This window comes from Stegodyphus dumicola, chromosome X2 (genome assembly GCF_044657685.1).
Source record: "Stegodyphus dumicola isolate Sdum_Otavi_A_Nest chromosome X2, ASM4465768v1".
Classification (NCBI taxonomy): Eukaryota; Metazoa; Arthropoda; class Arachnida; order Araneae; family Eresidae; genus Stegodyphus; species Stegodyphus dumicola.
In genome coordinates this window covers 179,748,941-179,774,187 of record NC_140781.1, presented here as the reverse complement: position 1 = coordinate 179,774,187, position 25,247 = coordinate 179,748,941, and the positions used below count along the sequence as shown (strand labels likewise).

General features: G+C 31.0%; 1 protein-coding gene across 4 annotated transcripts in view; it reads right to left on the bottom strand.

Annotated features, from left to right (window-relative positions):
- LOC118188582 (coiled-coil domain-containing protein 25) overlaps positions 1 to 18,811 on the bottom strand; it is a 56,997-nt gene extending 38,186 nt beyond the window's left edge. Inside the window, exons 1-3 of one of the 4 annotated variants that reach the window (XM_085809641.1) lie at positions 18,626 to 18,803; positions 13,627 to 13,720; positions 505 to 552 (exon numbers count right to left, since the gene is read on the bottom strand). In XM_085809641.1, the coding sequence (XP_085665767.1) occupies positions 505 to 526 (22 nt within the window). In that variant the 5' untranslated portion in view covers positions 527 to 552; positions 13,627 to 13,720; positions 18,626 to 18,803. Of the gene's footprint in view, positions 1 to 504; positions 553 to 13,626; positions 13,721 to 18,306; positions 18,489 to 18,625 lie in introns of those variants that run through there. The other 3 variants (XM_085809642.1, XM_085809640.1, XM_085809639.1) reach the window with 3 other exon arrangements.
- Positions 18,812 to 25,247: the final 6,436 nt, after the last annotated feature.

Genomic DNA, 25,247 nt, shown 5'->3' with positions numbered 1-25,247 from the left:
CATTTTATTATCTGTATATGAGCTATACACATATTCAATTCCATCAAAAACAACCACTTCCTTCATGATGCTTTTATTTTTTTGCAAAAGAGTGGGTATCATTCTGTTATCAAGCAACTAGTGTAATTATAATTATAACAAGAAAATGAAAAATACAACTTTTTTTAATGCACCAAACAAAAAAAAATTCCCCATAAAAATCTGAGAATATGTCAAAATTATTCAATTTTTTAAAAATCTTTATAACTTTATAACTATTTTAAGCACCCTTCACATAGAAAATTTCAGGTTAAAAAAAATTTTAATATGATTGTTTCAGCTAAAAATAAGCATTATTTGATTATGATGAGAAACTAATAATCATGCTTAACAGAATGTTGAAAAGTGTGTTACTCTTTCTGTCCCCGTTTTCTGCTAGAATTGCCAAACTGCTAAAAAATTTAAAAACATGAAAAATTAAGATTGAAAATTCAAAATTTACTAAGGTTAATTAAGATAACATACTTTCATGTTTGTCCAGTCCCATGTATATTGTAGCAGGAGGTGTGACTACTGAAAAAGAAATACAAACAAGCAAATAAAAAAACATATATTATTCAAAGCACCAAAATTAGAGTTTACATACATTGTCTCACAAAAAGCATTCAGTACTAAATCTTTTACACACACATGCCAATGAATTTGAAACCTTACAGATATTCATTGGAATGCATGGGATGAAGTATGCACATTTGTTTTATGATGTGGGTTACACATGGTTAGAATGCTAGTATAAGTAATGTGTAGGAGTGCTTTTCCCGATGAATGAAATAAAATGAGAAAAACAACAGGTCTTTCACCATTTGAAAAAGGACTTATTGTTGGTGAGCGTTTAACAGGAGCCTCGATTTCAAAGACAGCAAATCTCGCTGTGTTCTTATAAACAGCCATATCAAAGGTTTTCAAAAGTTGGAATCAGAACCCACAGTCGCTCTCCAGAAGACATAACTGCGGTTTAAGAACAGTTTTCCAAGAGAGTGATCGAAAGCATCTCTGACAAACTGTATGGCAGAACAGGGACTCTACTGTGCTTCAACTGACACAGATCATCAACTAAGGCTCATCAACCAACAGAGTTCTACTCACACCTGTGCCGAGAATTGCAGAGGATAGGAATGCATAAGTTGTGCCTGTGAGAAAACCACTCATTTGTCCAACATTCAAGAATTCGTTTGCAGTGGTGTCAGGAAAGAAGACATTGGACATCTGAGGATTGGAAATGGATAATGTGGTCGGATGAATCCCGCTACACCTTATTTTGTACAAATGGAAGACATCGGGTATTTTTTTGCTTCAGATAGTGAAACATAATATTAAAAATACAGATGGACAGCAATGGGTGACTGAAGACACAATGTTTTATAAACAATTATTACTGCTCCAATAGGATGTTTGAATGTCTTTAAATCAGCACAACATTAAATTCAGCATAATTAACTTTAGAAGATTATTTTAAAAAGAAAAAAATTCTCAGTTTAAAATAAGATAGATAGGGAATACCAAAATATATTTATTACATTCCTAACAGGCCCCACAAGTGGCCAAGTGGTTAAGACTGCTGAATACTGGGAGTTTGACCAGGTTTGGGTTTCACCACAAGTGGAAGAATGAGCTTAATGCATGATTAGTTTTGGTGTTTTTTTCCACGTTGGCAGTTTTCTCCATGTTTAGCTGTAATGTGAATACGACTCAGTTTCCCTTAGAAAGCCATCCAGGAAGGCATCCCTCCTCTTAGGCAGATAGCTTTTTACGGCTTTGCCATATACAAATAACCTAAGCTATATTCCAAATAATCCCTTCTGTATCATGGTACAAATTGACATTTTAAAACCTAATCTATTTTTTGTAATTTAATAATAATGCACTCTTTTACCATTACTACTAGTTCATTAAAGAATAAAATACAGTCAAAAGTCTTTAATCCGGACTCATCGGGACTTCGATTCCGGATTATCAATTTTTCTGGATTATAGATCATCAGTTTAAATCTAGTAAGATGGCATGCAGAAATTATAAAATTAAAAATATGAAACCGTAATTTATAATGACGTTTCTCGTCATTATAAATATCGTAATTGATTTAAATCATATTAAAGACGGAGTCCATCGAGATGAAATACTACATTCAGTAAGGAATTATAAGCCGAATAAAATAAAAACATCTGCCCTGAAGATGAGGATAGTGCTGACAGATCAACTTCCAGTTCATTACGCGCCGTGACGTCTTTTTGCTGTCTTTTTCAGTAATATTTCGCTTAAAAATAATCATGGGAGGTATTGTATATATGTAACTGGATCTATTGCTATTATTATTCATCATAACTGTAATACAGAACAATAGAGTAGCAATGTAGAATAAACGATGTTTGTGTACATCTCCTTATCATCATAGAACACTTACCCAACATAAAAAAAACGATCCATGGCATAGTCAGCGGTAGATTAAAAAAGAAAATCTTTTTTAAAGAACCATGCAGCATCACTTCTGAATAATCGTAAAGACATTCTAAACTAAAACATGATGGAAAGTTGGTCACAGTGAAATCGAAACTTCCATTGCTGGTTAAGTGCATTTTTTTTTTTTTTTTTTTTTTTTTTTAAGTGGCTAAAAACATGTATATATAAACTATTTAAAGTCTTAAATATGTATGGATTAAAGCCATCGAGTAATCTAAATTTCGAAGGTAATTTAAGCGAAAATTGGAAGAAGTGGAAGCAAAAATTCCAGATTTACATGTTAGCATCTGGTGATATTACTAAATTGCTTGAAATTAAAGTAGCTATTTTATTGCATGTTATTGGCAAAGAAGCACTTGAAAAGTTTAATACTTTTAATTTAAGTGAAGAAGATAAGAAGGATGTTGACAAAGTAATTGAAGCTTTCGAAAATTATTTCATACTGAAAGCAAAGGAAAGTGTTGGTATACATATATTTTTCTGTGGAACGCAACATGTTCGTGAACTGTTTGATGATATTTTAACAGAGTAAAAGAAACTAAGTAGTAACTGTGGATTTGTGAAATTAAAAGATAGAATAGTAAATGGAATTTCTAAATTAAAATCTTAAAGATAGGTTATTAAAGGAAGATAAGTTAACATTGCAGAAATGTATTAAAATGTGTAAAGCTTCTGAATTAGCAGAACTTCAGCTGAAAACTTTAACTGAAGAAAATAAAATTGAAGTGATCAAGCGAAATAAAATTCCACCTTTAGAAGAAAAATATCATGTAAAACCAAAGCAACAAAGTTCTAAATCATCTTCAAACTATCAAGAAAATACGTATACAATAATCTGAAACCACGTAGAAAATGTGGAACTTTTCATAAGTTATACAATTGTCCTGCTTATACTAAGATTTGCTTGTACTGTAAAAAGAAAAATCACTTCTAAAATGTGCACTTATAAAAATGTTAATATTCTACAGAATAACGTAGCATGAGTTACATTATAATGGTAATGAATATATTTTAGGGTCAGTAGAAGATACAAATCCATTTTCTAAAAATAGAACACAACGGTCTGAAGGACTAAAAGTAAACATATCTAAATATTTATTTGTTATGTTGGACAGTGATGCTCAGTGTAATGTGTTGACAGGTTGGTTAACCAAATTTAAAAATGATCATGGTATAAGGCAATTAAAAATTTCAGGAGAAAGCTGCTGAACTATTTGCATATGAATTCATGGAACTCATTAGTAATGAAAAGTTATCTTCAGAACGAATTTACAATGCTGATGAACACGGTCTTTTCTGGCAACATGCACCACGAAATACCCTGGCAAACTCTACAGAAAAGGCTCCAACTGATGCCAAAGATTCCTAAGCGAAACTAACAATTTTAGCATGCGCAAATGCTGCAAGAACACACAAGTGTAATCAGAAAAACTACACAAGCTTGTAAAGGAGTAAAGAATTACAGCACTATATATTGTGAAAATAAAAGAGCATGGATGGCACAAGGATTAATGAATAATTGGTTCGAAAATCATCTCGTACACGAGGCTGGGCAACATTTGAATTCGGTTCGCTTACCGATGACACAAAAACTGTCCTGATTGTAGACAACTGCTCGACTCGTATTTCGCTTAAATTTTTAGTGAAAGATAATATATCCATCCGTATTATTACTTCCTCCAAACTGTACTTCCATCACTCAGCCTACTGATATCATAATAGTGTGTGCACTGAAATGCAAATATAAAGTAGCATTTTTTAAATTCATGTTAAATTTCTTAAATAATGGCAAGATTGTTCAAGAATTTACTCAATATTTTAGCATAAAGTCTGCTGTGTGGAACATCACAAGATCTTGGGAGGATGTGTCTCCAGATACTTTAACAAATGCTTGGCATAATTTATTACCGTATTTCACGGTGAGGATGATGAAGATGATAGCCGTGAATCTGAAGGTTTTAAGATATCTCAAACCAAAGGTGAAATTTTCCAATTAACAGATTTTGTAAAGAAATGCAGAGAAGCGGTAATAAATGGAGATATAACAGAAATTTTTCATTGTGATGATAATGCCTCAATCATCAATCAATTAATGAACAATGAAATCTGTAGCATGGCTCCAGATCCAGAAACTACCATTACCAATAGTGAAGAAAGTGACAGAGAGGTTACTGAAAATGAAAAACTTTCGATTGATAAGTTAGTTGGAATTCTCGATCCAGCAGTTACAAAATGGAACTTTGTAACTGAACAAGAAATTATGTCTGTCTATAGAATTAAAGAGAAATATTAGCACAAAAATCGAAGCAACTTAATTTACATTGAAAGAAATGTTTAATAAAGTAAACAAATAAATATTTAGCATTTTTTTGTAAATTTTGACAGTCTTAGATCATAAATGCTTCATTATTTCATAAATCACAATTTCATATTTTTTATTTCTACATGCCATCTTACTAGATTTAAATTGATGATCTAATATCCGAAAAATCCCAAATACAGAATCATCAAAGGCCAACGAATCTGGATCTTTGACTTCATACTGTATATTAGATTTATATACAGCATTGTTCTAATATAGGTATTTGGACACAAAATCGAGTTTTTTTCTGAAATGACACACCAATTGTTTTTCATATTTCAATTCTATGACTCAAATTATGCCTGAATAAATTTTGAAGGATAATATTGTACAATTTGGTGAGAAAATTATCAAGAAATTAAAAAATTTATCTTGGCATACTTTTTTCAGTTTGCGGCAATAATAATTGATGATTGAATAAATGATAATTTAAAGTTATGATCTAATATCAGAAAAATCCCAAAAACGTAATCACGAAGTCCCAACAAATCCGGATCTTGGACATTATACTGAAAATTAGATTTATATACAGCATCGTTCTAACACAGGGTAATCTTGACACAAAATCTGGTTTTTTACCTGAAATGATGTACCGATTGTTTTCCATATTTCAATTCTATGACTCAAATTATGCCTGAATAAATTTTGTAAGATAATTTTAAAAGGTGGTGATAATTTTTAAAGAAATTTGGTGACAAACTATCAAGAAATTAAAAAATTTATCTTGGCATACTTTTTACAGTTTGCGGCAATAGTAATTTACTTGGCGAAATTCTTAATTTATAGCAAGCTATTTTCCTTTCCTTTTTTCATTGTGCATGAGTGAGAAAAAGAGGTGCATCATTTATATTTTCAAATAATTTTAACAAACTGTGTAAACCACATTTGGTGTTATTATCGCTTATAACAAATATGACAAATTTCAAAACATGTCAATACATAAATTCATGTATATCGTCAGAAATTTTCAATGAAAAAACTCTAATTCTTTACAGGTATGCCTAGAAATACATCTTCTTTAAGATGATGGCAAAAATTTAACAGGTTATAATTCAAAAATTTTTTTGAAAAATTTATAAAAATTACTAAGAAATACAAATTTAAAAAAAAAATCAGAAAATGACTGCAAATTTTACTTGGATTGAACCTTAGAAAACTAAGCACTTGAGAAGAATCTGAGTCACACAACTAAAATTTGGAAAAAAATTGGTATGTCGTATCAGAAAAAGTCCAATTTTGTGTCAGAATACCTATATTAGAACAATGCTGTATATAAATCAAATATATATCCTAAGTCAGGCTTTTAAGACATGAAAAATGCAAGCTAAATTTTGCCAATCAGGCCAGTAGAGCAAGAGTAGAACTGCCTCCCTTTTCCTTGTGCAAGGTGTACATGGTTACACATTCTGAAAAGCTGGCAATTTTTACTAAAGTGGTTTTGCTAATATGCAAGTACCTCTCTCCTCTTTATATTCAGTGGAACTTAACATAGTTCCCATCGATCACTTTCAGCAGATAAAAACTGACACTAAACAATATAACTCAGGACCAATAACAGATTAGTGAAATGCCATGACACACTCAAAAAATCCTCACCTTGGTTTAATGTAGCCCTGATTAGGCCTCGACAAAGTTGCTAATTTTTTGTAAAAGACGTAAGGTACCTGTAATTTCTCAACTTTTCCCTCATGTTTAAAAAAAAAAAAAGATTCAAATTTGGGACTTACCACCTGTGGAATATAATTTGATGAAGTGTTTCAAAAATTACAGGATTCTGTCCTTTATGAAGTACAAACAAATAGCTTCAATTGAAAATATCTTAGTAAAGTATCTTAGAAAATATCTTAATAAAAGTCTTATAAATCTTGCATACAAAAAAAAAAAAAAAAAAAAAAAAAAGAGCAGGAGTTATTGTAACCTCGCTTTAAAAATTTTAAAACTACAGTGGAATAAAAAAATCCAACAAAATTTCAAATAATTCAGAATACAGTCAAAAGTCTTTAATTCGGACGTCCATAATCTGGAATGATCTATAATCCGGACCTCAAAGCTACAAACTTTCTGTGCATGCGTCAACGTATAATGCGTTACCTTTACGAATGCTCATACGCGTCTACGCATGCGCATAATACCTTTACGCATGCACATAATACGTTAACCCATGCACGTTTAATGTATAACGGACGGTACAAGCTAAGTTCAAATTATCTATTCCAGTTAATGTTGCAGATTGCATTGTTCCTTAATCTTCTAATTGGATCCGGCTTATTATTTTTTGCAGACTGTTAGAGCAATTTTATAAAAGTAAGCTTGAACTTTCGATTATGTCAAAAAGAATTTCCGATTCTGGAACTACCAAAGGATCTACAAAGCGAAAGCATTTTCCGATGTCCATCAAACAAAAAGTGGAATTGCTGCCAAAAATAGATAAAGGTACATCCTTTTCTTCAGGGCAGATGTTTTTATTTTATTCGGCTTATAATTCCTTACTAAACGTAGTATTTCATCTCGATGTACTCTGTCTTTGATATGATTTAAATCAAATTCCTCGTCATTATAAATATCACGAATATACATCAAATAGTTTTCTGGTTGCAATTTTCTAATTTCGACTATGCGTAATGTATGCTTTACGCATGTGTGCGTTGAAAGAAATGTTTAATAAAGTAAACAAATAAATATAAAGCTTTTTTTTCTTGTAAATTTTGATACCCTTTAGATCATAATTGCTCTTTATTTCATAAATTACGGTTTCATATGTTTAATTTTATAATTTCTGCATGCCATCTTACCAGATTTAAATTGATGATCTATAACACGGAAAAACCGATAATGCGGAATCGCCGAAGTCCCGACGAGCCCGGATTAAGGACTTTTGACTGTATTAATGCATGCAACACTCACACACATGCATATACGTATATTTTCAAAACTTTTTTTTTTCCCCAGGGGCTAAGCTCTGGAAATATAATTTTAATAATTTTTCTTTGCTAACAGTTGAAGATTCAGTATGATGACATAGCCAATTTAATAAAGACTATGGTGTTTCACTTAACTCTTCAAGTATTCTATTAAAATCTAATGTATACATATAAAAGCGGTTGATAGAAATGAGAAATTGCTAGCCAGAGGAATTGCAAAAATGTAAAGAATTTTGCTAAGTTGTCTAGCTATTCAATAGATTAAACCCAAAACCTTTACCAATAGAGAGGGATTTTCTGCTCCCAAAATTTGCTACCTGTTTTTGTTTAAGCAAGAATAACATTTTACAATTTACACAGCATCTAGGCTATTTAAGAATGTTCCATATTGTCTTATAATATGACCCACATAATCAAACGTTCTTTCTGCTGTGATTCTGTGGAAGCAAGTTAAATCTTAAGAGATCTTCAGAAAGAGCCCTACAGTCATGTGTCCACACTATGCTTCTTTTTTCCAAGAAATGGTGTGTTCATTGTGAATCGAACTAACCTAGGCTGGCTAGGATTAACCCAAATTATTCAGAGCTCAATTTTAATTATGATCTATACTATGGCTTGTGCCACTTTACAGTTTATGTGCTGCCATCAGTTTTACAGCCTGAAAAACAATCACTTTATTCAGAGTGGACCAAATTGGTCAAAAACAAGATATAGGGGGCAACATAGCGCAAAATGACTGGAATTCCAGAAGTCTGCTCAGACAAGAAGTTCACTCACATAAACTTTATACAGTCTTAAAAGTTTTAAATTTATATAATCATCTATTTTGAAACAAAATTTTACAACGATAATGAGTCTACATTTCACAAAGCTGAAAATTATAAAATCTTTACTTTCTCATTTTCATTTCTGGCTGTATATGGATCTTAATCACCACTGTAATAGGCCGAAAAATATAAATAACTTTACATACAAAATTTAATGTGCCTGTGGAAGCTTAAACTGTAAGTGCTTGATACTTCTAGTTTTTCTGAGCATCCAACAGCATAAGAACAAATCTATTTCATTTTAAACGTATGCAGTTATTTTCCAGTCTCTGGTTGGGACGATGGTGTATGCTACATTTTCTTCTTCTTACCTCTGTAGTTGGGATGCCATTAGTACACTGTTTAAATGCACTGTTGGTTTGTGAAGGTCTTTCTAATGGCATTAGCACATATTTATATTACACACTGAAGAAACCATGACAATGTTTCTTGCATGTGTAATATAAATATCCACCTTATCAGAGCAAGCCAATTCAGTTGTCAGAAATTAAATGTGGTTTGAATTAAAAGCATTTCCTGGCACTAGCCACTCAGCCTTTTAGCAGGGTTGTTGCTGTAGTTACAGATAAAAACAAATTGCTTCAAAATACTTTCTTTCTTTATGATACAAAATTATCAACCAAATATTTCTAATTTTTAAAACGATAAAAATTTTGACACTATAATTTGAAGAACCTTAATAAAAAGAATTTCATTTAATAAAAACTGACATTGTTTGGAATTGTTGTTACATATGGCTTTATTGGAAATATCAATCCAAACATATAAAACAGCTCAAGTATCACACATGAGCAATGATAAATAATAAAAATGAACAAACATTTATAAAGTAAGAATCGGAATAAATGAACATGGGAACAAAAGTAAAAAGTTAAAAATTTAAACAAGGAAAGGAACATAAGAGATGTAGTCTTTACAATTAGTTCATGAAAGGCTCTGGTATTCCAAGACAGTTTACTCATCTTACCACGTTTCTGAGACTATTGAGACTGGGCATATAAGAAGATGCTCTGCATTCATGATGCCCAAATTGCAAATTTGGCATATACTAGATGGAAGGATGCCAATTTTATTAAGATAATGTGCCATGCAACTGTGACCTGTTTGCAGTTTGCTACAACCTCTTTATGGGGTTTTTGACAAAACTTTTTCCATGCGTCTTGAATGTTAGCCCAGGATTTGCCTGTTACTTTTGCTGCCAGGTCAGATTTAAGAGTATCCATTGATTTCTCAAAAATATGCTTTTTAAGTGACTCTGGATGACATGGTTTAATGTCTTGTAGCACAAGTGTTCCTCTCTTGGCTAGTTAGTCTGCCTTTTCATTACTGTCAATACCTACATGTGAAGTGGTCCATTGAAAAACAATTGTTTTGTTGTGTTTTATAAAGAAAGTTCAAAGTTTGTCTTATTTCTGAGATAATCTGTGTTATGATTTCTAACTACAGCTCGGATGGCTGCTTTGGAATCAACTAGAAAAACTGCTTAAGGAAACAATCAATCTTTATCTTGAGATTTTTCAGAGCCGATGAGATTGCAAGAATATCTGCATCAAAATTCGACATGAAGTGTCCCACAGGAATACATTGAGAAAGTTTACTGTATACACCAGCCCCAGTGTTGTATTTCACAGCCATCAGTATATGCTCTAGTCCATTCAGGTTCAGGGTATTGTTCATAAAACATACATAATGTGTTTGATTTTAATATTGCATCAGGAATGTTTTTTTATTCCCAAGTCATATATATATAGCTGGTATTTGAAATCTGTATATTCAAGTGGATTAACCATGACCTTGTTACAATTCATTGGTTTGTTTTCATCCATTTCTTGTAATAATTTCTCACAAGCCTCTAGGGAAGACATTTGAGTCTTCATAATATTTTATTTGCATTCGTTCATCCAACGCTTTCATTTTAACGAATGTACCAACTGCTTGTTTCTTGATTTCAGTAGCAATTGGTGGGTTGGAAGTATAGCTTTGCATAGCTGTAATTGGGGTAGTTTTCACCGCTCCTGTGTTTAATTCGAAGAGCTTTGCTTTAGACTCTTTCCAAAGAGTCAATCGTTCCTTATGTAGCAGAGATTAACACCACACTTCCATATTTGAAAAGAGGTTTAATATAAGTATTGTAAGTTTTATTTAGGGTAGTCTGTGAGCTTCCCCATTTGTTACAAGCTAGTCTTTTAAAAATTGAGGATCTTTTCTCTACTTTTTCTATAACAGTGTATTTGGAACTTTTAAGGTTATTTTTGAGTTTTGGAACGAAAGATTTTTTTACCCCTTTATTACAGTGAATGACCACATAATACAGTTTTTAGGAAAGAAATTTTGGTTAATCTTTGGATTATGGTAACTTGGCGATTTTTTGGCGAAACTTTGGCGACCAACTCTGCTACAGCAACCTTCTACTTTTTTTTTCGGCACCATTTTGTCTTCACGAAGTAAAGACATGTTTCCAACAATCTGCTAGCCGAATTACACTTATGCTAGAAATTTTATGGAACAAAACTGTTTAATCATGACAAATATTAACTGCAAAATTGGGAAAAAGTGCAGAATCGCAAACTCCTTGCCGCGTTTTTCAGAATCGCACATACACAATAATCATGTACACGTCGACTTATTTTTACTTTAAAAAACATCCCAGAATTGTACAATGTGCACACTCGACTTTATCCATATACACTGCTTTTTTCTCATAAATTAGAAAAATTTGCACGAAAATGCAGGAAAATTTTGTGAATCTTTAAACTCGGTAAAAAGCACATATATGAAATTATCTGATGGCGAAAAAATATCTACCCTTTCCAAGGATGAACATTTTTACGTATAAAATCAATAAAATATCCAAAAACTTTTCCCTCTAAATTATCTATTATAAACATCACCAACGAATTTATAACGCAAACATTAAAAATGGTTGCAAATACTTAGTGTCAAATATTTAAATTATTTCCATGCACGTTTACTTCTACTGAAACGTATTCGAAATTGCTACAAACATATAATTCACAAAATAACTATCATTTAATTAAAATATAATTAAACCATGTACACGTCAACTTATTTTTACTTAAAAAAACATCCCAGAATTGCACAAAAATGGCATTGCGCACACTCTTCACTATACCCATATACACTGCTTTTTTCTCATAAATTAGAAAAATTTCGCGAAAATGCAGGAAAATTTTGTGAACCTTTAAATTCGGTAAAAAGGACATATATGAAATTACCTGATCGTGGAAAAGTATATACCCTTTCCAAGGATGAACATTTGCACGTATAAAATAAATAACATATCCAAAAACTTTTCCCTCTAAATTATCTATTATAAACGTCACCTGTAAATTTATAATGCAAACATTAAAAATGGTTCCAAATACTTAGTGTCAAATATTTGAATTCTTTCAATAAACATTTACTTCTACTCAAACGTATTCTAAAATACTACAAACATATAACTCACAAAATCACGATCATTAAATTAAAATATAATTAAATTAAAAAACACCACTTAAAAATATAAATAAGCACATACATTAAATTAATAAAAATTAGCTTACAATCCTAATTACTTTCAACTAATTCATTGCTAATAACAATTTTCCAATAATACCATATTAATTTATTTATTCCTTACATGCATAAAAATAATATCCTCAAATGATTAAAAATACTAACTTACCTAATCTTCTTCAGAATCTTGATTGCATGGCAGATAAACTTTTCTTATAGATTCAATAATCCAGTAGTCAACTGGCAGTCTATTCACCCAGTAATAAGAAATTAATAAAATTTCACCCATACTCAAACGACTTTCAGCAAACCACATACCCTTCCTTACACTCCGTTTCACAAAATGCCCATTTTCACCAGATTTCTTGCACCGCCATTCAAATTTATCTGTAATATCCTTCCTTTCACACAATCTCATTTCATTCCCACATGTTGGACATTCATACTTATCCGCAATTAATCCTACACTCGTACACCATTCAAGCAATTCTTTTGGATTATCAGATAAACGCAATAAAAATTTAGAATTCACTTTAGATAGCACCATGGGATCCAAAAATTAATCAACACTCTTTCACACAACACACAATGAAGCTAAATACAAAATGCTATAAACTACTGCAGATATTTATCCAAATTTACCCCCTTTTCCAATTAAAGATCTGTAATTCGTCCATAAATGTCACATGACATATTTCATGATCTCTCATTTCCCTCACACAATGCGTAATCGGAACTGAGTACTTCTCACATTATTCCCAAAGTCCTATTAACCTTTATAGCCTACCAAAATGTCGCCAAACTACCTGTTACCATATTCCAAAGATTAGCCAAAATTTTTGTCCAATCGCAAAAGATATGACCTTAAGCAAGAATATACACACAATGGCATAGCTAGAGCTTTAACCAGAAGGGATGGTCCTTGAGTTTACTACCCTTTTTGATAGACAAATAATGAAAAAAATGAAAAAATAACATATAGGGAAATAAATTAAAATTGAGCATTTATTTCTGGAGATAAATTTTAAAATTTTTTACAAAATAAACAGTTAAAGGTCTTAAATAATTCTTAAGTGATTTTATTTAGAAAACACTACTCAGAACAAGCAACACTTATAGCAATTGCAGGACAAATCTGAACTGAAGACTGTATTTAAGAATAACCTGCAAATATTCAAAAGGAACACACTTCCACGTTCCTGTTTGCTTCCCTAGCAATAATGGAAATAAAATTCTTGCAATACTTTTCTCTTAATTAGGAATTCTTTCTTATTAACATTAACATTACCATGATCCTAATTTAGTTAATATTTGTAATTTTCATTCAAAAGTTTCAACAGAATAAGAAGAGTATGTAGCTGTTCAAATCTCATTGTGGTTTCTTTGAATACTTTGTCCAAACTAAAAGCTATGGTACTTGCACATTAACGCAACCCCCCTTGGCGCAATCTGGTGATTTTTTACAGATAAAAAGGTTTATAGATAAAAAGGTATAAGTTACTTATCGGGTGCAAGTTGGTGGTATTCACGACTTCTCTTTTTACGGATTCCCAAACTATCAATATTTATTGCAAGTCGGCAAATATTATCAACATCTGAAAAGGAAACATAATTTAGTAATTTAAAATTTAAATATTAAATAAGTATTATGTGATATGTTAAAAATATAAAACATTTTTCTCTAAATCTTTCTGTATTTTTTTATAGTATTCTTCTCCTCAAGTACACAGCAATCCATTTACACTTAAAAAAATATCTCAGAACTGCAAAGATTGTACAAACTCCCCTAACATTGGCTATACAGACTGTTCTGTTATCAGGACCAGGTGCAGAAATGTATGTATGCATTGATGGATGGATCTGTTCATATATGGATGTATATATGTACATACATACATGTCTGTGTGTGTATGTACATACAACTTTTGAATCTGGTCCTAATAATCGAAGAGTACCCATATATACCAAACGCATATCCTAATGGCTCCCTTTAGAGAGTTTGTGTCAAAACTCAATAATAAACAAAAATTCCGAAGAAATTTTACCAGTTTCTTCTATAGTATTTCACAATTTCTGGTAAATTCCACTAGCGCATATTTTACAATTAAGTTTAAGACATAAAATATCACGATTTGTGTATAAAAGCTGTTGGAATACAAAAAAAAAAAAAAAAAAATGCATGAAAAAAATGCTGTCATTTTTTGACTGAAGGATTGTTATGAGTATGGTTGTCAGAGTGTTGCACTTTCTGAAAATTTGACAACTTCTACTACGGTGGTTACGATAACACACAAGTACCAGCACTATTTTTCTTCTCAATTTAACTCCATACGACAATACAGAATCTCATTATTCTTCACCTGCCTCAAAGATCTATACGACTAACCCCTATAAAATAATATTTCATGCAGTAAATGCAGTCCCTCTCTTTAGCTACACTACTGCATACATATTTGTACCAAGTTATCAAATAGGGTAAAAAGCATTATCACTAAGAGATAAAAAACATCTTCCAAGTTTCTAGGTTACATGTCATCAGTATAGTTTTCTAGCTGCACAGGTCAGGTTTCAGCAAAATGCCAGTTGTGCATCAGCAGTGGCCAAACAGAGTACTTCATATATAATGAATTATTTTTAGAATTTACTTAAAGTTGTTTTTAATTTAAATTCACAACTTAATAACAAACTTTTATTATATGCTATCTTTTCTTGAAATTATGCCTACAAATAATGTGGACGATAATGCCCATACAAATAACGTGCAAATTCCATAAATGAGGCAACAAGAAACATAGCTTCCACTAATGGACTCTAAAACGTTTAAAATGCATTCATGTTATTTTGCATTAATTTCACATTTAATTCACATACTGAAAAGACTTTGGAAGGTGGTTTGATAACTTTAAAAATCCATTATTTTCTAATAAAAATTATTGGAAGATAATTTACTTCAGCACAAAATCTACATTTTCACAATTATTATTAATTCACGATGTTTCAACACTGAAACATGTAATAAGTGCATTAACTGTTAAACTATTGTCAACTGAGAAAGCTACAATACTTATACATCAGTTTACTACTGAAACAACTGATTACATAAACTAAAGGGTAACAAGACCCTAGGCATGTTATTAAATAAATTACCATTGGACAAGAGCTGGACATCAATGAAATGGGAACAGCTTTAGTATTGGTCCTTTTGGCGATTTTTTTATTTGGCGACAAACTTCGGTCGCCAAGGTAGACCCGGTTTTGAAGATCGGAAAAAAATGGCGGATTGTCAACAAAACCCGATCAAGACTAAATAACAATCCTAAAAAATAAGCTCTTAATCAGAATAAACAGTCTTTCTCTAATTTTCAATATTTCAAGTACTGCTATGATAAATTCTTGAAACACTACTGTAAATGAATTTATGACAATTATGTTATGAGTAATGAAATTTACAAAATGTTAATATTTTTAATTACAAAATATAATGTATTAAACATTAATATTTTAAGTAGTTAGTTCATATTTATATTTTATTATATTAGTACTCAGCTAATATTTTAAATTTACAAAAGGTTAATTTTTATGTTTATGAATAATGAAATTTACAAAAGGTTAATTTTTATGTTTATGAATAATGAAATTTACAAAAGGTTAAAAAATGCATTTCAAACTAGTATATGTTACTTTAGTTTCTTAGATGCTGTTATTAAAAAAAAATAAAAAAATATTTCAAACTGAAGGAAATCAAATTCAATTATAATGGGCAAGTTTTGTACCAGTGTTAGAAATATTTTTTATGATTAAATTTTGTAAATGGTAAAAATATTAAGAAGTGTGTATTTTTTAATCCCTCAATTTATTACAAGTAATTTATGATTATAATTTAAAAGCTAAAATTAAATTATCATAATGAGTAAATTTTGTACCAATGGTAATAATACAACAATCATTGTAAATGATAATTTCTGTGAAAAATTCGAACAGTCATTGGAATCCACTAGTGGTGAAGTGATTAGCAACTGAACAGTGGTAGTTCAGGCTGGCTATATGGGAGTTTTAGTAGTTTTCCGTAGATGTAATGTGAATCTGAGCCAGTTTCTCTTAAAAAGTACTTTATGAAGGCATCCTTCTTCTGCTAGCCAGCATATGTATTTATTTTCTATTCATAATTCTCTCTTATTTTCTTATTTCTTAATTCTAAATCTTACTTCTGAAGAGAAGTGTTGCATCTATAGGTCGAAAAATGTGGTCAATATGTTTGCAAAATCCTGTCAGTTTTGGAAAGCATTTAAATAAACTAAATACAAAAATGCATTACACTATTTCATGTACTGAATAATTAATCAGGGAACAAAGTATATTGTAATGTTCCTTTATTTTGTAACCAGAGTTATTTTATGCTTGGGATCTTTACTGTCAATTTCCTCCATCCGTTTTCTCACCAGAATCCAAATGAAGTTTTTATTTTGTAAAACAAACCGTGTTTTGCCTTTTGAGGCCACATTAATAGGTTGCTAGATAAGAAAAGATTTGTAGTCTTCAGCCTTGCATTATAATTGCTGATAGTTGAATTCCATGCCAGTTAAGTTTTTAACCAACTTTGCATTAAATTGATTTGTGCAGCCTTTGGGCTACAAATTTATTTGAATTTAAATTTTACATTTGAACTTAATTGTTATCATGCCACAAGTGGTTGACTGAGTCGTAAGCACAAAGTGTGCCTTCTGTTCTGTACATCTAAACTTTATAATAGAATAAAAGTATATCTTAACTTAATAAGAATATATCTAAACTTTATGATAATAACATTTAAAGACATTGAAATCAGTATCTAAGTGCTTCCCATGTAGTCAAATTTTTATATATAAATTGTACTCTTACTTCTTTATAGAGTTTTTATTACAAAAAATTCAGATTTCTGTTAGATAAAATTTTTAAGTAATGTAGAAAATTTGCATAAAATTTTAAATAAAAAGTCAACTGTTATGTCAACATACTATTAATAAAAGTAATAATACTCAGTGAAGGTTATTCACATACAGCTGTTAGGTTGTAAGATTTACAAAATTTGAGAACTCTAAATTATGAGCAATATATTCCATAATCTAAGCAACATTATATTTTTTATAGTCAGACAAATTATGAAAATGTTATAAAAGCAATAATGAAACCTGATTTGAACCTATGAATTCATGCAATTACACATCCCTATAGTTCTAATATGAGGTATACAAGTATTTTTAGACCATGGTAATTATGATCTCCTTAGCAAAGGAAACACCAAGAGTATACCTCATGCTACTGAAAATGTGTTCTTTTTTTTTCCTTGGGGAGGGGGGTGGCGTTTATAATAATATGCAGAGTTGACATATGAAAAAATGTCAAGACTCATGTGATGTAATATTAAAAGCACCAGTTTTAACTATCAAAAATTTGGCTTTTTTAAAAAAAATTTAAATGTTGTGCTTTCCTAACACAAAAGTAACTTTAAGAAAAACACACAATTTATCTTTCCTGCCATCAAAGCTCTGATACCTATCAAATTCATTAAAGTTACGTGGACAGAAATGGCGGCATGTTTGAAGCTCAGTATTTATGGTTACCAAGGTTATCATAATTTTTCATTTATCGCTCCAAAATGTCACCAAACTACCAGTTACCGTAATGTAAAGATCAACCAAAAGGACTAATACTAAAGCTGTGCCATGAAATGAACTTGCAAAAATTTTAGGAACTGCTGAACAGACTTCATACAGCAAATATTGCTACTACTCAACAATCATGCATTAAATTCTGCAAGATCAGTACGCAATAACTAACTTGTGAAACGCTGATCCACAGTACACATAAAAATGCAATAATTTACTGAGAGGGTAAGCCCTTCCAAACGAAAAATGAATTAACAATATTTAATAACAAAATATTTTACACTTATCTACACTTTGAAAGGGCCACAAAAATTCCTCAGATGATTGATAATATACTGAAGTGTTGCAGTAAAAATGCACAGGTAAGGGGGCAAAAATAGTCTAAAATATTTTAGATTGTTTTGTGCTCAAAAATATATCAGATTTAATTTTATACATATAACAAAAACTTTTCAATTTTCAATGTTGTACACTGATAAATAATTGGATAAATTGAAGAACTTTTAAAGTATTTTTATCTATTTCTTAAGACTTACATTTAACAAGGCATTTTTCTGGGTCTAATTGACGCAAGCAATTGCTGTAATGTACAAACATCAGATGCTGTTTTGAGTGGAAGGATAAAATTACCGCACAGTTAGATAATCGACAAATCAAATAAACAACTGCAAAAGAAAATTCTGCCCACCATTATATGCAGTGCAGTAACATGAATTAGTTATTGAGGCAAAATACTTTTCCCGCGTCTCAAGAGTTAAAAAAAAAAAAAAAAAAAGAACCCTAGCGGAATTTGAAAAAAAATTGAAATATATCAAGAAGAAATTTAAATAAAACAGTTATAAAGAAGATATTTACCATTGCTAGTAAAATAAAACACCATAGTGTAGCACGAAAATTAAAATACACAGTAATATATGGAACAATGAAACAAATTTGACAGCTTATAACATCTCACAAAGCGCTGCTTTAAAACTATCCACGTGCGCCGTTCAAGTAAACAACTATTACCATGGAAGGTTGTCGAAACCAGACAGACAGACCAAAGCCAACTTATACCACTTATACTAGTATTAACAGACAGATGTCTTGTTTTGCACCCGCTACGTCTTTCTGCACCGATGGGCGAAAAATCAAGCTTGGTGCGAAGGTGCGAAGGAAAGGTATATAGAAAGGGAGGCAATTTCGGTTTCCACACACACACACAGATCGTGTTTTATTTTCGAGTGTCAAGATGTAGAAACATCTTTTTACTCGACTTCTGGTAGATCGGAGAAGAGTAAAAAGAACTTCGTATTGTTTTATACGAGTTCAAAAGGCCTGGAAGAAAAATTGGAACAAAAATAATTTAAAAATAAATGGCCCATAGTAGTTAAGAGGAGAAGGAAAAGGCGGAGTATAAAGAAGGAGGGGAAATTGGTATTACGACTTTTGGCAAAAATGGTCCACTTTAGTCGCATTATTTATAGAGGGCGCTGCAATCGTTAGCTTTTACACTATCTTATCCGCAATAAACTTTTACACAAAGACTTAAAACTTGAGACGATTCCAGATTACATCAGAAGATCTAATGAAAAATTCTTCAACAAAGCTGTGCAATGTGACTTTGTTAATTACTCCCAAGTTTTTAATTATGAAATTCTCTTCGAAGAAAGAAGCGTCAGATAACTTGCAGGTCACACATTCATGGGAGGAGACGACAACTTTTTCACTTAGATCCTCAATTGTTAGCTATTTATACTTCCAATGCATCTGATTTTGATTGAAGTTCTTCTGTAGCTTCGTTGAATAATTGTATTTAAATTGTGTTGTATAGTTGTTTTGTATTGTGTTGTATTTAGCACTATTGATTGATGTTGTTTAATTGTATTTGAATTTGTCATTGGAAGTATTGCTGTAGTGTATCTTCTCATATTGTTGTCATTGATTTCCATTGTCTTGGGTCCTCCTTGAAAGCTATGATCGCTCGTCACATTTTGCGAACTTGTCTGATTGGATTGTTTTGCTCCTTTTGGTACTTCTCTTCTTCCCATTATCTCCGTTTTCTCATCTGAGATTTTCTCCACGTCCGGATTTATTTATGTCAAGTGCCCTTGGGAGCAATTCTGGAACAGGCAACATTGCTCTTCGCAATAGGTCGGTCAATTATAGAGTGGGGACGGGAACGGATCATCCAGGCAAGCGGCAGCACGATCGCTGCGCTCCGTAAAAAAGTGAAAAAATTCCCTTTCTCCTTGGTGATTATCAATTAAATTACTTTGAACAAATGTTTTTTTCTACAACACCTATATCATTCCAATGAATTTCGGCTCCGATGTTGACGAGAATAAAACAGTGGACAATGTAAGGATATAGTCCAACAGCCTGGAATTTTAAGATAAGTACTTTTCTTTCATCTAAACTAAATCAAATTTCTATAAATAACTGCCTTTAAATCAATAAATATTAATTTTTCATCAGTTTAAAGCATTAAAAATACTTGAAATTGTTCATTGCTTGTGGCTTCCTTTGTGTATCAACTCCAAACAGACGCCAACGTTATCAGTTCACGTCTGTCAACGCTTACAAAGCCCTTTAGGAATCTCGTGAGAGGTAAAATTTGGGGATGAGATGGAAAATTTGGGCATCGCGCTATTTCCCTCTCGGATCTTCAGGATTCTCTTTTCTTTTAGATCGCTTGAATATAGTTTCTCCTTTAAATAATATTATACCTCACCGATTTTTTTCTCATACTGTTCTTTGCTATCTGTTAAATGTCCATATGTAAGAGATGGTTTATTCTTCACCGCCTTAAATGAATTCTTAGAACTATGAGCTTATATATAAATAACAGTGTGCCTCATTGTGTTATACTAACATAAATTAACTAGTAATAAATTATGATAGTTAAATTAATAAATACTGTTTAATTTGTGTTTTTAATACATATACTCAGTAATTTACGCACATATATATATATATATATATATATTGTGTGTGTGTGTGCGGTTGTGGTCTTGTATTGTATTTGGTTCTATGTTGTTAGTCTGCTGCTGTTTTTTGAAAAATGTATGAAAATGTTGAGAATGAAAGTAGCATAAGTTACTTTTGTTAAATTAATATATACTTTTGTTTGATGACATTTGTTGATATCTCAGGATGCAAGCATACATATTATTTTATATTCCATGCTAAATACCTTGATACGTAGCATTTTAACACCGTCAATATTTGTTTTTTCCCCAGTAACACATCTATTCACCATTACCAAACACACTCACTACACACACACACCTGTGAGACACTATTTATTGTAAATGAAGACAGTTTCTTCTCCTTTTAACTACACTCATGGACACAATCGGATTTTAGGATATTTTCTACTTTTCCTTTTCTTTCTATAGGCCCTTTTTTTCCCTCTATTATTTTTGAGCCATTTATTTTAAATTTTATTTTGTCCCATCTTTTCTTCCTGGCCTTTTGAACTCGTACAAGATGTACAAAGTTCCTTTTTACTCTCCTCAAATACGAAATTGCCCCTCTTTCTATATACCTTTCCTTCGCACCTATGCTTGATTTTTCGCCCATCGGTGCAGAAAGACTTAGCGGGTGCAAAACAAGACATCTGTCTACTTTGTCTGTCTGTCTGTCAATTATAGAGTCTAAGGGCCCTATTCACGACAAGGAGCGTTAATAACGATCTTCTCTTAACGGACGACCGCTAAATTTCACGGCTCCAGTAACCGTAAGGACTGTTGGTTAAATTGGCATTCGTGACAACGACCGTCGGAGGAATCCTTACGGTAAGCAACCTTCGTTAGAGAGTTGGGAAACTTCGTTAAAATAAGCCAATCATATTACAGCTACTAGAGACACAGGTTGACTCATCAGCCATGTTCAAGCGTGGGCCTTCATATTGTAGCCACGCTTTAGGGTTGTATTTCAAGTTTGGGGTGCCATTTTTGGCTCTTTAGCGGTGTTCGCTAAAACGTTATTATTTAACATTCTAGGGTATCCAAACTTCCGATGTTTTGCATTCATATAAAGATGTGTGGATTTGTCCCCCTTCTTTTCTCTGCAGTTCAGCTTCTTTCTTGTATTTTTTCTTAAACTGCCAAATTTCTCATATGATTTAAGTTATTTTGAAAGTTTCTAAAACATTTTCATATAGTATATTTCACATTTGTATATTAGTTAAAAATACTTTCTTTACTGAATTTTCAATTTTTACTTTTAAATACATGCATAATGTTAAGCATCTCAAAATCTATTTTTTGACAATAAATTCCTCGCAGCTGTATGTTTAAATTTTTATGAGGTTGTACTGGATTTATAATCATACTTTCATAGTTATTAAACTTTTTTCCTTTTAGAATTCAAGGTAATTTCATGTGTCATATAAAAATTACATGTCTCTCAGTGCTCTATTTGTATGATAATTCTTAATTTCTCAGCTATGGCACTTCAGTACCGATGGAGTTAAGCATATTACTTTTATTTACATTACATGTTAAACTATTTAGAGGCCATTAAAGCTGTGGGTATAAATTGGTATGAATACAACTTCAGTAATTTTTAAGTTTCTAAAGCTTTCCTGAATCAACAGATAATTTCCTAAAATTGTCAATAAATTTTTACATGATGAATACATAAGTGCATGCTGGCGCTTTAATATATCTAGCAAATTCACAGTTTAAACTTCTGAAAAAAATTAATAGCATGTCTGCATATAAAGCATGTTTTTTATTTTAAATCTGCTATTTGAAGTTTGCTTACATGGAATCTAACATCTATTATTGTAGCAAACTGGTTAAAAATGTTATTTTGCATGTATTTCCAGAAAAGGCTTTATGATTTTAAATACTGGTTCAAGACAAGCACCTTTAAATTATAATGCTCAGATTGAAGTGCAAAATGCTGTAAAATATACTTCAGTTCTCTGATGGAAAAAAAAAAATTGTATAGATTTAGTAGAGTAAAAATTCCACATCAAAAACATTTTTTCACCCTTATTTAGGTAAAACGAAATTAAAAAATAATACGTACATAAATAAATAAAAATAATACTTTTACATACGGAATTTGCAGATATTATTTACTAATCAATTATTTGTTATTGATAGCTACTTTTTATAACACATAGAAAAAATACTGATAAATTTGTAAGAATTTACATGCATTAAATGATGAAAAAAACATACATATGCTGTTAATAGTACACTTATCTGAATATTTAATGATAATTGCATAACCTATATAAGATTCAATCTATACCACTGCAAGGGCAATGCTTAAATCACAGTCAGGGGCGTAGCTAGAGGGGGGCATCTGTCCCCGGGCGCAGAATCCAAGGGGCGTCAAACTGATGTTACGACATTTTAGAATTAAATGTTTTCCATCCTTGGCAAGCAGTAGGGGCACGAAATCTTCAGCTGTCCCTGGGCGCTGAAAACCCTAGCTACGACTCTGATCACAGTTCTTCTTATTAGTTAATTTCCATATGTAAAAACATAAAAATATCATTTAGCTACAGATCTATAGATTATGGCCTCTTGTAACAAGCATATGCAAAACACAGATAGTGAAAATAATGCAAAAACAGAATTTTTTTTTCACTTTCTTTTTCTTAATGTAGTGCAATTCATTCCATTATATTGAAATCTTATTAAAATACAGCAGTAATTTGATATGTTTTCTATTATAAATCAACAGCTTTATATAGAATGATTTTACTTTACTGGATTCTTATTTAAATGAATGTATACGGAAATATCAAAATAAATGGAAAAAAAAGGTCTGAATAAATTTTAGCCAACACTGCTAAGATATTCTTATTTTCAATAAAATGTTTCAAGGTATATCATTTTAGTTTAGTTTTTTTTTCTATTAAAGCAGCTAACCTAAAACATATATCTCATTAACTTGTTAAAAATATAGCTTAAGTAAGTTTTATGTGCATACTGAGTAGGCAGAAAAAAATAGCCTTGATTTAAAATCTGATTTAAAGCAACAAGTAAATAAAATACTCTGGTTCTATTAGCATGTCAAAAAAAAATACTGTTATGTACTCTAAAAAAAATCCCAAGTATCACATTATGATATATTACACTCTTATAAAAGAAGAAATATCAGATTAAGAATATACTCTTTTATGTATTTGATAACAAAGAAGAGTAAAAGGTATGCAACATCACATTGTGAAAAATCCTGCAAGTCATTACAATAATAAGGTAAAAATCAGTTGATCATTTTTTTACAGTAGCACTAAGTTTCCCAATCAAAATTATGAATATGCCAAAACAAATTCACTATCGGTGCCCAAATTTAAGGTCACACAAAAGTAAATTTGATTTAGCTGAACATGAGATCTTCCACGACAAATTTATGAACAAATTGATTTTCTTTAAAATGTACTTGCAAATTTAACAAAAGCATGCATGAAATTTAACATTAAATTCTAAAGAACTAGTATTTAATAACAGTTCCATGTATTAAATGAATTTAATCACACTTTTAAGAATGCAATTTTCTGATAAATTTTAATTTTTATAAGAAAATAGAATTAATTTTGTAAAGTTACTTAAAACATATTTCCTGTTCACACATTTAAATAAATTTAAAGTAAGTATACTTAAAAATGCAACATGAAGATCTACTACTAGATGCATTATAATGGGCTCAAAACAATTTGTGGAATATTTAAATTAATACTTAACGTCTTCAAAATTCCTAAAAAATACATAATATATCTTACTATAAAGAAAAACAAAATTATTTATAATTTAGATCACACTATCAAGTTTTTAACACTGGCGCCAACTAACAGATTTGGCGACAATATTTTAGAATCAAAATAGAATGCTACTTTAAATTATCAGTCTTACAGTAAAATTAAATAAAAATAAGGCACATCACATTTTTAACCTTTGTGATAACTCAGCACAAAGTTTACATAAAATGTAGGATACAATTTTACAAACAGCATAAACTATTTGCGATAGTAAAAGAAACATTGTTTCAAAATATTCTAAGATCTATAAATCGACATCAATCACTTTTAAAGTGTAACTTTTAATATGTACAATATTTACAGATCATAGATCAAACATGGTGGTTCAGTTGACAAATAAATCTATATGCTTTCATAATCGAAAATCGAAATCAAATAGGAACCGAAGTGTTCCTAATCAAATAGTGTGCGAACCATCAGACATCCATCTGTCGAGCTGCCGGTGGAGAGTCTATGGAAATTCAGAAGGCACGTCGCGTCGCGTTAACACGCAACGCTAGCGCCATCTATCAATTAATCAAAATAATTTCCACACACTCCCCACCTGAACTCTGTCAAGAGTTCACATCAATCAAACAAGAATCAAATTTATAGCAATAAGTATTTTAACATATAATTATAAAACAATTAATAAGTATATTAAATGAATAAAAAATATATTCAAACTATAATCATTATACTAAATTCTAAAAAAGGTATGTTATCATCAAA